We start from the raw sequence: 13,335 nt of genomic DNA, 5'->3' as shown, positions 1-13,335 counted from the left end.
TTCAACAAAGAGACATTCCCTCCACCCCCCGGGAGTAACTCTGATGGCAGGGATTTTGCACTCAGCCCTTTTCTCACCCTCAGAACCCTGACAGAAGGTTAATCTTCCACCTGCACTGTAACAGCCTTAAAAGCCCCCTGAACCTACAGAGTCTGAATCAGGGTTCCCTGTGAGCAATGACAATATGCTTCTGTGTGAATGAGATGCAACATTCATCAATGATTCTTCTGTTTTATCAGGTGGGGCTCTGAAGTGGACATTTTGCAGTGCAGACACTAATAGTGATGAAGACATATGTTTTGAAAGTGTGGTATGTGCTTGTGTTGGTGCTGTGTCTGAATACAGCTGAGGATTTCCAATGGACAAAGAATAACCCTGGCTCCTTCTATTATGGCACTTTTCCAACTGGTACTTTTAATTTATATCTGTCTGTGGTTTTATAATATTCTAGACCCATTCCTGTTTAGTACAAGAAAGTTGGTAAAAGATTCTCCTTTTGAAGAGAGATTATATGCATAATACAGAGCCATTCAGGGCAGAGAGATGAACCTAAAAAATTTACAGGGATACCAGTTTGCATGTGCAAAACCACACATATTTGTTTGCGTGTGTGTAAAGTGTTTAATTAGGCACAAAGCCACCTACTTTGCACACTCAGATGCAACATTCTGAGGGCATGCCAGTTACTTACACATATGAACATTTAGTCCTTAAAGCCAGTTCTTAGTTTTAGTCTCCAGATTGTCATCAATGTATTTACTTGTTACCTTTAGGATTTTTATGGGGTGTTGGGAGTTCTGCCTACCAGACTGAAGGAGCCTGGGACAAGAATGGGAAAGGACCGAGTATCTGGGATGCTTTTACTCACAAGAAAGGGAAAGTATTTATGAATGAAACAGCAGATTCATCATGTGAAGGCTACTACAAAGTTAAGGTATGATTAAAACAGGGAATATCCATAATATAGAAAAAATACTGAACAGTTGTTAGTCACAATTGAATTAACTGCAAATATGACAGATACTTTAATCTGCTGCTCTTGAAGTCTGCAACTAGATTCCTACACCAAGCTGTTACGCTAGGAACTGTTGTTTGCTTCAGCCGTAAGTGTCCAGTCTTCAAGGTACTAAGGATAGTTTTTTAGAATTAATTGTCCCAGTGAAAAGAAATATACACAGGAAGACAGATTCCAAATGGTTGTTCTATACTGAGCCAGCATTGCAGGAATTGGAATTCTAGTGAAACTGATATTACTCCATTACTTAATGGGGCTGACTAAACTTGAAAAGCCTAGGAGTAAGTGGAGGGTTCAGATGTAAGGTAAAATCATAAATAAAACCTTCTTGACTCACAATGGGAAAATTCAGGAGAGATTTTGAGATCTCGATTTTCCTCATTCAATAAAGGTTTGCAGGATCAGGTCCACTGTTTCTAAAGAAAACAATTAAATATTTGTTATAAGAAATGAGATTAAAAATTGACACACTTAATCATTTCTGTTGTTTGCTGACTTTTTTCCCCATGTCATTTCATAGAGTGATAGACTTTAAGGTCAGAAGGGACCATCATGATCATCTAGTCTGACCTCCAGCACATTCCAGGCCACAGAACCTCACCCACTCCTGAAATAAACCCCTAACCTCTGGCTGAGTTATTGAAGTCCTCAAATCATGGTTTAAAGACTTCAAGTTACAGAGAGTTCACCATTTTTACACTAGTTTAAACCTGCAAGTGACCCGTGCACCATGCTGCAGAGGAAGGTGAAAAACCCTTAGGTTCTCTGCCAATCTGACTTGGGGGAAAATTCCTTCCCAACCCCAAATATGGCAATCAGTTAGAAGCTGAACATGTGGGCAAGACCCACCAGGCAGACAACTAGGGAAGAATTCGCTGTAATAACTCAGAGCTTTCCCCATCTAGTGTCCCATCTCCAGCATTTGAGGATTTTTGCTACTGGCAGTCGCCAATGAGCCAAATGCCATTGTAGGCAATCTCATCATACCATCCCCTCCATACATTTATTAAGCTGTCTTGAAGCCAGTTAGGTTTTTTGCCCCCCACTGCTTCCCTTGAAAGGCTGTTCCAGAACTTGACTCCTCTGATGGTTAGAAACCTTTGCCTAAGTTTGAGCCTAAACTTATTGATGGCCAGTTTACAGCCATTTGTTCTTGTGTCCACATTGGCGCTTAACTTAAATAACACCCCTCCCTTGTATTTATCCCTCTGATGTATATATAGAGAGCAATCATATCTCCCCTCAGCTTTTTTTTGGTTAGGATAAACAAGCCAAACTCTTTGAGTCTGCTTTCATAAACAACTTGGGAAATAGAAAAGGAGTACTTGTGGCACCTTAGAGACTAACCAATTTATTTGAGCATAAGCTTTCCGATGAAGTGAGCTGTAGCTCACGAAAGCTTATGCTCAAATAAATTGGTTAGTCTCTAAGGTGCCACAAGTACTCCTTTTCTTTTTGCGAATACAGACTAACACGGCTGTTACTCTGATACTTGGGAAATGAAAATGGTCTCTCGTCAGTTTCACAATATGGTTTTCATATGCCAGAACAAAACTGCAAACCCCCAGCTCAGAAACTGCAGAGGAATGTTTAAGTACAAACAAAAGCCTTTTTTCACTGGAATTTAAGATGAACTGACGAGCTGTTAAAATGCTGTTTGTGGTCTATGGGTCAGGTTATGCTTGCCCTTCTATAGTAAATCCCACTCTAGGGGAGGATATCTTCTGCTCCTAGAATTCCCCGTTACTGCAGGGGTACAGGTTATGCACTGGTCTCCCTTCCCTTACAACCAGAAAAGACTGCCACAAAAACTTGTGGATCTGTGGCCTCACTGGTCCTTTCCAAGCTCACAGGCAGCACAGTGCCGTGGCTCTGGCTGCCTCCAGGACCCTTGAGGATGGTCTCTCCAGACTGCATCATTTCTGCCCTGACAGATTATGCTTGATGGGTCCCCCACCTGCCTTCCTTGAATTCAGATCCTCCTTCTCTTTAGATCATGGGAACAGTACTGCAGAAGTAGCTTAGCCCTGTTCTGTGTGAGAGATGAAGATCCAAGTGTGGATCTCAAGGTGAGGGAAGGGGGCACACAGTCTAGACCTAAAGCAGCAACAGAATATGCCTATTACTTAAAACTGTCAGCAACATACATCTGAAATACAGCTCAGCCTTTGCTTACCGACAAACACCAGAGTCAGGAACCTGTTGTCACAGCAAAGAACATCCTTAACACCTAGAGGACTGTGAAGAGTACAAGTCTCTGCACAGTTTAAAATGAAATTATATTGGGGCCTTCTAGACACTGCCAGCAAAAAGAGAAAAACAAAATGAGATAGCTCTACCTCTGGGAGTCTTGAAGCTGCTTACTGGGAGAGGAACTCATGTAAATTAGCTGGCCAATTCCCATCTCAGTCTATTCCTCAGATGCCAGGGATGAGAACAATGTAAACATCTAGATAGACCTCTTTCCTCACAACTGCACATACTCTTGGGATATTTCCAAACTAGGGCTGGATTAACTCCTATGTCATAAAGGAGAAGGAACTGGTTTATCTCTATATCTTAGGCAATTATACAGTCCCAGTTACCACAGTCTCTGAGCCTCTCACAATCTTTAATGTGTTAATTTTCACCTTGTTAGTTAGGATAGTGCACAGAGAGAGCACAAGGGCCAAATTTTAAAGGTATTTAGGCACCAAATGGGATTTTCAAAACCATCACACATTTTAGGGGACTAGAAAGTCTGTGCCAGAGCCAGGAACTGAACACGGGTCTCTGGAGCGCCAGGCTCATGCCCTAACCATGGACCCATGCTTCCACTCTCTTGCTAAGTAGAAATAGTACATCTAAAACCACTCCCTAAAACTACACTATTGTACTATTTACACTATGCTAGAAAATAACTCGAGTTAAAAATCTAGTGAACAGGGTTTTGGAAAGTAGTAGTTTGATTGTTTGTGGTCAGGATGTACTAGAGTCTAACCTGGAAACAAAATTCAGTCAGTCTCTACAATCTTATATTTGAATCTTTATATTATAGTCCTATACCAGCAGTTAGGGAAACAGGTTCTGTCCTTTATTACAGATATGTTGAACCACTATGGTATTTTTCTACCGTTGGAAATAGAACACTATATGCAAGTTTCCCAACAGTTCTTGCATCATGTCAATTCAAATCTGACATTTTATTTAAGAGTTTACTGGTATTACAGGGAGGAGACTGAAAATTTCTATCTAGCAGATCCGAGTATCAAATGTGAGGGTTTCAGAATATGACAATGCTATAAAATGTAGATAAATTCCAAATTAACAGCACCTTGTACACAAAACTGGGAGACTAGCAGCGTGGGTGATTTATTTGCAGACGACCCTGTATAAAATCCTTATATTCAAGAGTTTCAGCACAAATTTGTTCTAGCATGAATTTGTTCTAGCAAAGAGTTAATATGTTTGGGGCCAAATTCTTCAGTCTAATTTTGCAGACATACACCAGGCTGTATCCATAAATATAGGTGCATATGCAAATCAAGCAGTTGGATACCCAACAATCTCACTGCATGTGCAAATAACTATTTGGACTTGAAAAAATGTAGGAGCAGTAAGTTATGTGTGGAAAAGGAGGGGACATGGGTAGAGGTCCAGGGCTGAACATTGACTCCTTCTTAGCAATTACACAAACATAGAAAGTAACACTCCCAGACATCTCCACCTTAGCCCGCAGCTAGATCTCATGGACATAGTTTCTGACCTGGGCAGAGGTATGTGAACCAAGCTTGGTTGCTCTTATCCACAACCTTCCCTATTTTATTTATTTAGTTTTAAAGGGAGAGTCAGTTAAAAATATTTTAAGATGATGCTAGGCACATTTTGTAAGAAAACTTGTTCCTTCACAACACATTTTCTTTCCATGCTTGATTCCACAATAAAGTCAATGAATTCGGAATTTAACATTACATTCACAATTTCCATAGCAATCAACTGAGGTAAAATACACAGTCTTAGGACTTCTTTGTACTTGAATAAACTCATGCCCCACCAGCTTCTGCAAATAGTCATTTTTTCACAGAAAACAGAAAATAACTGGCAGAGCACATTATTTTTGTGCAATCCTCTCTTCTTTCACATTTCCTCAACTCAAAGTCTTTCATTAAAATTGCTTTAATTTGTAGATTAATAATCTGAAGAATTAAGTCTATTGGGATTAGTGAGTAATATTTTAATTGGATTTTCTTTTTGCAGGATGATATTCAGTTACTGAAGGAGTTGAAAGTTAATCATTACCTGCTTTCTATTTCATGGCCTCGTATTATGCCCACTGGTATTAAAAGTAAGTATAACCATTTAACTATAAACCTAAAAGCACATATAAGCAAAACAACTTTGCTACATTCGAGAATACCAAAAACAATGGCATGGTATATTTGTCACATATACTGGGAAATATATATCTATTTCTCTATCAGGATCCTTACAATGTCAGCTCTTTCCATTGCATACAGGTGCCTATACATACACCAATGTAATATATCTATATCTATCTATATAGATATATGTAGCTTATATCATTTTAGAAAACATTTTTCAATGATTAATATCTAAATGGTGTAAAAACAATTAATTTTCTTCAACATTTGTTTCCCCAGAAGAACAGGTGAATGAAAAGGGGATAAAGTTCTATAATGATACAATTAATAGTCTTTTGGAGAACAAGATTATCCCTATTGTGACCCTCTACCACTGGGATCTTCCACAGGTCTGAGAATATTTAAATTTATTATGTTGTCTAATGTAGGGTTTTGGTAGCTAACTTGTTTGTAAAAATAAACACAATCTGGATCATTTTAAGAAAACATTTTAAACACTCCAGCATGCTTTCAAGTTATCAATAATTTCTCTGAGCTATCATTTTATATACTTAAGCACTGTTGCATTCCCACTGTGAGTCATTGAATTCTGCCTCATTCAAACTGCTTATTCAGTTTCACTAAATCACCTTAAGTGCACATCATAGCCTAGCTACTATGTATATTGAGTTACATACAATATAACCTTTATCAAAAAATAATGGCATATTGAATTTTAAGTTACATATCTGTTCATTCTTGTAATTATTACATATACAGGTGCTCCAAGAAAAGTATGGTGGGTGGCAGAATATAAGCATGATAAGTTATTTTAATGATTATGCGAATCTGTGTTTCGAGAAGTTCGGTGATCGTGTAAAATACTGGATTACTTTTAATAACCCTTGGGTAAGTTACTGATGGCTTCCTACAGGTCTTTTGAGCTACATTAGATTTGGTTCCCAAATTTTGGGAGTGACCTTATAGTTACAATTTTTTTCTCATGTACTTGTAGGCGGTTGCTGAAGAGGGCTATGAGACAGGAGAGCATGCACCAGGACTGAAGCTCAGTGGAATAGGGGCATACAAAGCAGCACATCATATAATTAAAGTAAAACTAGAAATATGTTCTTTCTTGTATTGCTATCTCATTTTATGACTGAGATAAGTGGGTCTTAATTTTTTTCCCCCAGAAAAATAAGGTTTTGTAGCAAAGATTCAATTTCTGAACAGCATACCAAAAAGCATTCAAGAGTTAATTTAAACGGAATTATAAACTACTGGTGCTGAGATAGTGCATACTTAAGTAGTATTGGGTGCATGACATAGCACTCAGCTGCAACAATTCAGAGGACAGTTTTTTTAAGTGTCTCATTGAACATACTGCCAAATAGATACAAAGAGAGAATTTTAAGGTAGCTTCTATAAACAAAAGGGTGAAATTCTGCCTCACTAATCTCAATGGGACTTTTGAGATTAACTTCAACAAGGCCAGGATTTCACCCAAAGTGAACAAACTTCATTTAAAGAAAAAGTTTCTCATTTAAATACAGACACACAGTAGAACAGATCTGCAGGAACACAGAACTCTCCATTAAATGTTCATGTCACCTTCATGAGGCCATCTTGGGAGCTGCAAAAGACTTTCACATAGATTGGGTTGACATCTTATGTAAAAGAAAAGCTTCCATGAGAAACAGAAATTTTTTTTTGAAAAACCTACGGTAACAATTTCCAGACATGAATTTATGCGACAAGTTTACCTTCCATGCTTCTGTCACAGTTCAGGGCAACCGTACCTTCCATCATCTATCCACTCTCAGGCTCCTGGCTCCCTTGTTCTCACCATTCTTGGGTGGAGACATGCATCTCTCTCCCTCCTGACTGGGGTGTATCCAGGCTGCACAGGTTCCCTACCTACACTGTGAATTCCCCAGCAGAATATACTACCTCAGCAGTGCTTTACCTTCTCCAAATCCTCAGAGGCTATAAATAGCAGAATTGTCTACCAGTATAAGTTACCAGACAGCTCTTTCTAAGCAAGTACATTTATCCTTAAGGTAAAAGCATTAGAGAAAAAAATATTTAAAAAATAAAAACCTACACACAACCTAATAAGGTTACCAAAGATCACCCGAACTTCAAGAGGAGCTCTGGCCGGTGAACGGTCCTTCAAACCCCACTAAGGGTTTTTTTTCCTGTTCATAACTGCCTTGGTTCAGAACAACCACCTCCAGGAATCTCAGAATCACTCTTTTATCCAGTCTGGGCCTCTGATCTTGTCCTCACATAACAGTGATCAGTAGACAATGGGTTTCTGCTCATGGCCCAGCTTCAAAAGGCTGGGTCAATAAGTGAAAAGTTGCCTTTCCCTCCTCCCAAATATTTTCTAGGAATCCCAATGAGCTTTGTTTTGCAGCACATTGTTTCAAAGAGACATTTGAAATTCGTAACAACTTCCCAGGGTTCACATTAGCCATGTCTCCTCCCTAGAGACTTTACATACAATCCCACAATAATACATACATATTTGCATTTTTAAGATAATGAACTCCGAAGGTACTGAAATTTAAATTTAAAAGGTTTAACTTAATTCAATAAGATTTGTAGAGGATATTGCCATATCTGTCACAGATTCATTGACTTTTTCTGTACTGATTATTGCACGATAGGTTAGCATATACATATGTTCTTTTAATTACAGACTCATGCAAAGGTCTGGCATTCTTATAATAAGACATGGCGTAGCAAGCAACAAGGTAATAAGCATTCATTGTGTAATTATGCCTCTGCAGTCAGACTTAAAAGATTATGCATAACTGCAGAACTGTCACTTTCTATTTTAAGGTATGGTTGGAATTTCTTTAACTAGTGCCTGGGGTGAACCTGTTGATCTAACTAGCCAGAAGGACATTGAAGCTGCTGAAAGATACGTACAGTTTTACTTGGGATGGTTTGCAAATCCTATTTACAGTGGAGACTATCCTGAAGTTATGAAGAATTATGTAGGTAAGTCATGCTGACTATTTACACCTTGAATAAATAATATAGTTACAACATTTTATGATGGGAAAGTGACATAATCTGATCAATGTGTATTTTAGTCAAAATTAAGGATAGGGTTTTGGAGGAGGATTGTTAATAAAAATATTTTTTCTGAAAGATTCCAGATAAAGACAAAAATATTTGTCTTTATTAAAAACAAACAGTAGCATGCTCCTCTAAAAAGTATAATTATCCACATTTTTACCGATGGAGAAACAGAAGAAAGAAGTTAAGTTATGTGCCCAAGGACACATGGCAAGTTAGGGGCGAACACCTGACTCCCAGTGATGTGCTTTAAGATAGGGATTTTCAAAGGAGACTATGGGAGTTGGACACCTAAATTCCTGTTGCACCTCTGAAAATCCCAATCTAGACCACATTTCTTCTGTTTTAGCCACATCAAGTAAAGTTTATCCTTTACTATCCTTTCTTTAAAGGTAGAAAGAGGAAGATTGTTCTATTCAGAGAGAAAGTGCTTATTCAAAGCTACACAATATTAGCACTTAAAATTTAGGATAGTTTAGTTTTGCTTTTGTGGTGTAAAGAAAAGCAGAAAGATTCAATCATGTGCAGAAGATGTATTTACCATCTTTTTTTGAAAAATTTTGATTTAATAGATAAAAAGAGTGTTCAACAAGGCCTGGGAACATCAAGATTACCAACCTTCTCAGTGCAAGAGAAAAGCTACATCAAGGGTACATCTGATTTCCTGGGATTAAGTCATTTTACCACTCGTTACATCATACAGAAAAATTATTCTGCCCTCAAAGGGCCCAGTTACCACACTGATCGTGATTTGGCAGAACTGGTTGATCCAAAGTGGCCGGATCCAGGATCTAAATGGCTATATTCTGTGCCCTGGGGATTTAGAAGGTTACTGAACTTCATTAAGGTAATTTTAAACTAAGTCTTCTTTAAAAGAAGTTTAATTAACAATCTTGTTTAATACAGGGTATGAATCTGTATCTCAGTGTCAGGAATAAATAACCAGTACATCCACCAGTATTCTTATTTGCATATTGAAGTCTTGTTTATTGCCACATACCTAGCACAATGGGGCCTCAATCTCAGTTGGGGCCTCTTTGCACTATATTCATAGAAATAGTTTATAATAAACTTCAGCTAACCCAAAGAAAAAATTTAAATTTTTAACTATGCTTTTCTTCTAAACGTAACTATAGTTAAAAAAAAATTAAAAATAAAAAAAAAAATCTAGTAAACAGATTGAAACCAGTTTTCTAGAAATTTAGTTTTGTTAAAAAATTAATTGTAGTTGTATGAAGTATAACATTATTTCATTACTCCAATGAATGTTTTTCTTTGTAGACACAGTATGGGAATCCTCTCATTTACGTAACAGAGAATGGAGTATCAGAAAAGCTGCAGTGTACTCAGTTGTGTGATGAATGGAGAATTGAATATCTGAAAGGGTATATTAATGAGATGCTAAAAGGTGAACTTTAAAAAATGGACAAAGTCACAATAAAATGTGTTCCAAAATTTAGTTTTAAGCATTTTGATATTCTAACTCTTTGAACCCAGTATAGATCAGAATTTCGACATTGGAATAATTTATCAATTTCCATATTTACAAAATAAAAACTGCACGTAGTAATATACTGTAATTACTCCAATGAAATCTTCCAGTGCATTTAGACTAAGGATAACAGTTTCAAAAGTGCCTAAGTGACTTAGGAGCCTAAGTCTCATTGACTTTCAATAAGAGTCAGGCACCTAAGTGACTTACATGCTTTTGAAAATTTTAACCCAAATTTTTCCTTCATTTTTGGTATAAAATAGGGCTTGCTTAGCACTGTTTCTAGTGAAGACATAAACTTCATCTGGTTGTTAACAAATCTGAAATCTATTTTCAGCCATAAACGATGGCGTTAATGTAAAGGGTTACACTGTCTGGTCTCTGCTGGATAAATTTGAATGGAATAAAGGTTATTCTGAAAGATTTGGATTATACCATGTTGACTTTAAAAAGGGGAATAAACCCCGATACCCAAAGGCATCTGTTCACTATTACAAGATGATCATCAGTGCAAATGGATTCCCAAATCCAAGAGAGGTGAGTTCAATCATTAAACCTGCTTATTCCTAATTTAGGACCAAATTCTGCTTTGAGTTTGATAAAAAATAACTCGCATGAGTAAAGTATGTGGGATTTGACCTTAGATTACTATAGTATACCTATTCATTTAATTTAGGATTGTGTCAAATTGTGGGAGGGGAATGAGGGAGGGAAGAGAATGATGAAATCTAATCTTACTCTTATTGTTCTTTTATAACACTTTCAATGTTTTTGAACACATAAGTAAATTAACTACTTAAATAAAACTTTGTAATCACAATCCCCACATTATTAATTTACTATGTTTAGAGACATTGCCTTTTGTGCTTTCCAGACATTGCATGTGCATGATATCTAAAACAAGAAAAACCCTGGAAAATAATATGGAAAATATTGAGTGGGTTTTCCAGTTTATTTTGTATTGTACCAAACAATTAACAACATGAAAACTTATTACAATACTATTTATCATAACATGTACAAAGTAACATAAAAAGTCATACAATTGACATGTAGTGTGAGAATAAGAGAGTACTGGAAAGAGAGTTGTAAATGACTAAAGTTCAGAGGCATAGAAAATGGCGCTAAGAACACTGAATATATTCATAGTTTAGTGAAACCATTAGTATCACATCAAATAATAAATAATATTGAATTTATTAGGTGAAAAGTTGGCACCAAAAGGCCATAGAGACTTGTTCTATCACAAACCAACTCCTTGCTGCAGGTAACTACTGTACATTTATTCTGTTTTACTCATCCAGTAAATATATATGATATGGGTTTAAAGGGAAAACATTTTTGTGACTGATAGTACATAAAAACTGGGTTTTGAAATATTTTCTCCTTGAAAATAGAAAGCCAAATCTTTTTAAAAATTATGACAAACTTCAGAATCAAACAGTACCTCTTAATTTACTACTAGTAGTTCAAAATAGTGCAGCTAACAGGATTGTATTACAGTTTATTAATATTTCTGAATTTTCTTTTCTTAAGAATTATAGTAAAAACACTGAGGAGCCACAGCTGTTAAAAACTTACTTCTGCAGATATTAGTATTTCTCAATGCTTTTTTCAAACATTAAAGCAAAAACAAAAACCAAATCCAGGGCAATCATGCAACAGGGAAAAAAAAAAAAAAGGCAAATGTGTAGCCTCTGAATGATGAGCCTAAAAACTAGGGATGAGAATTTGCAGCCCAGTGGGAGGGAGAGCTAAGGTGACTTTAAACCACCTTTGTGCTTTGTTGCTCTGGGGAATGGAGAAGCTCCTGGCATAAATCAGACAGGCTCTCAGAATCTAAATTAAGGCAGCTTCTCCAGACTGCCCTACAAACCACAGCACTTCCTGGAATATCTACAGTGCTGTGGCCTGCCTCCAACACCTCCCTTCTGCCTCCTGCTCCATCTCCCATGCTGGGCCTTGTGAAGGGGTCATCAGTTCCTGAACTGGGGGAAACACTCTGTTGGAGTGGACACCTGAAACCATTAAGGAAGATGGGATGAATATCGTACATGTGTGTGGCCCATATTGTAGGATTAAGATATGACAGGTCCATCCCTATGAGTTAACATGGCAGTATAGCTTAAGTGTGTTTCTCATTCAACTCTTTGAGGGCTACTATCATATTAAAATTAAATTGCTTCTTTAAACTTTTATTTGGTGATTGTAGTACAAATTATTTTGATGCACATATCTATATATGTGCATCAAAATAATTTGTACTACAATCACCAAATAAAAGTTTAAAGAAGCAATTTAATTTTAATTCCGCAGAGATAAAATGCAGTCCGCAAAGGGTTAGAGTGCTTTCCAAGGATTTTTCTTTGACTATTTTCTTTTTTCCCTTTTCCTTGAAAATTAGAGGAACAGCGGACTACTGCTGCTAATATACTGAGACTAATTCATGGTAAGCACAATTTTTTGTAACCCTCTGAGCACTGACATGTTTCAGAATTTACCACAAAAGATATAGATGAAGAGAACCTAACAAACTTGCTGCAAATTTTCAAAATATATAAAACATGTTAATGTTTATTCTAGCTTTTACAATTTCTTTCTTTCTGTTGTTTCTAATGACGCCAATTTAATGCAGATGCCAATATGTAAAAAAAATTATTTTAGCTTTAAACAAATTATGTTCAAAAAGATTCAAAGCTGTTCATCTCTGCTTAAAAAATAGAATGAAGAAATAACTAAAATTATTCCATTAGAACAGATCTTATCTATTATTGTTTCTTTTCTCAAATTTCAGATCCCTTGACTACTCACATGGAAATGGTGACTGAGATTGTTGTGCCAACGGTGTTCACACTCTGCATACTTATCAGTGCCATTCTATTAATGTTCCTCCTTCGGAAGCGCAACTAAAACTACAAGTTTACATAACATCTTCATTTTGCATAAGCAATAAAATGTCATTCTTATTCTTACACTGTTTTAAAGGTTTCCACAGATGCCGCCTTTACGTAACACTGTAATGTTAAAAAAAAAAATTCAGCTTTACTTTTGTGTACATATTGTTGCTTCTACATTTTATTCAATTTCAGCCATAAGACATAATTTAGAAATTTTACAAAGGCAATTCATGTCTCAGTATTAATAGCTATCAAAATTCAACTGCAGATTTTATCTTCCTTCATGTTTTGCAAAGTTTGCATTTTCTTCATTAGGACAACAGTTGGCTGAGATTAAATTGTTTCAAAGCTTGCCAATATATATTTGAAGGATAGGCAGATTGTTGGCAAGTTCTGTTTTCAACCTGTTCATCACTGTATTTTTAAATTACCATGGAAGTGCTAATTTCGAAATATGAACATAGAATACTTAGAGCATATCATACTTCAAAATCTTAATGC

The 13,335-nt window shown here is 36.5% G+C and overlaps 2 protein-coding genes across 7 annotated transcripts in view; one reads left to right on the top strand and one right to left on the bottom strand.

The window, feature by feature from the left end:
• The first annotated feature begins 6,159 nt into the window (after positions 1 to 6,159).
• Positions 6,160 to 12,847, top strand: LCTL (lactase like). The gene is made up of 9 exons (XM_043523825.1): positions 6,160 to 6,264; positions 6,371 to 6,466; positions 8,060 to 8,114; positions 8,203 to 8,364; positions 9,018 to 9,292; positions 9,727 to 9,853; positions 10,275 to 10,474; positions 11,141 to 11,204; positions 12,732 to 12,847. Exons 1-9 carry the CDS (start codon positions 6,175 to 6,177, stop codon positions 12,845 to 12,847), a joined length of 1,185 nt encoding a protein of 394 aa, XP_043379760.1. The 5' UTR covers positions 6,160 to 6,174.
• ZWILCH (zwilch kinetochore protein) overlaps positions 10,876 to 13,335 on the bottom strand; it is a 28,093-nt gene continuing 25,633 nt past the window's right edge. For 5 of the 6 annotated variants that reach the window (XM_043523818.1, XM_037911241.2, XM_043523820.1 and 2 more), the window contains one exon: positions 10,876 to 12,951. In XM_043523818.1, the coding sequence (XP_043379753.1) occupies positions 12,907 to 12,951 (45 nt within the window). In that variant the 3' untranslated portion in view covers positions 10,876 to 12,906. The remainder of the gene's footprint in view (positions 12,952 to 13,335) is intronic. The other variant, XR_006284238.1, reaches the window with a different exon arrangement.

The sequence above is a fragment of the Chelonia mydas genome, chromosome 10 (assembly GCF_015237465.2).
Source record: "Chelonia mydas isolate rCheMyd1 chromosome 10, rCheMyd1.pri.v2, whole genome shotgun sequence".
Classification (NCBI taxonomy): Eukaryota; Metazoa; Chordata; order Testudines; family Cheloniidae; genus Chelonia; species Chelonia mydas.
Note: the sequence above shows the minus strand (reverse complement) of the source record. Positions and strands in the feature narration are given on the sequence as shown.

Bases quoted from the DNA above. Each gene is read 5' to 3' on its own strand.
- LCTL (XM_043523825.1), top strand. From the start codon at position 6,175: ATGATAAGTTATTTTAATGATTATGCGAATCTGTGTTTCGAGAAGTTC. The intron at 8,115-8,202 runs GTAATAAGCATT...TTCTATTTTAAG, and splicing joins ATGGCGTAGCAAGCAACAAG to GTATGGTTGGAATTTCTTTA. The intron at 10,475-11,140 runs GTGAGTTCAATC...TGAATTTATTAG, and splicing joins GATTCCCAAATCCAAGAGAG to GTGAAAAGTTGGCACCAAAA.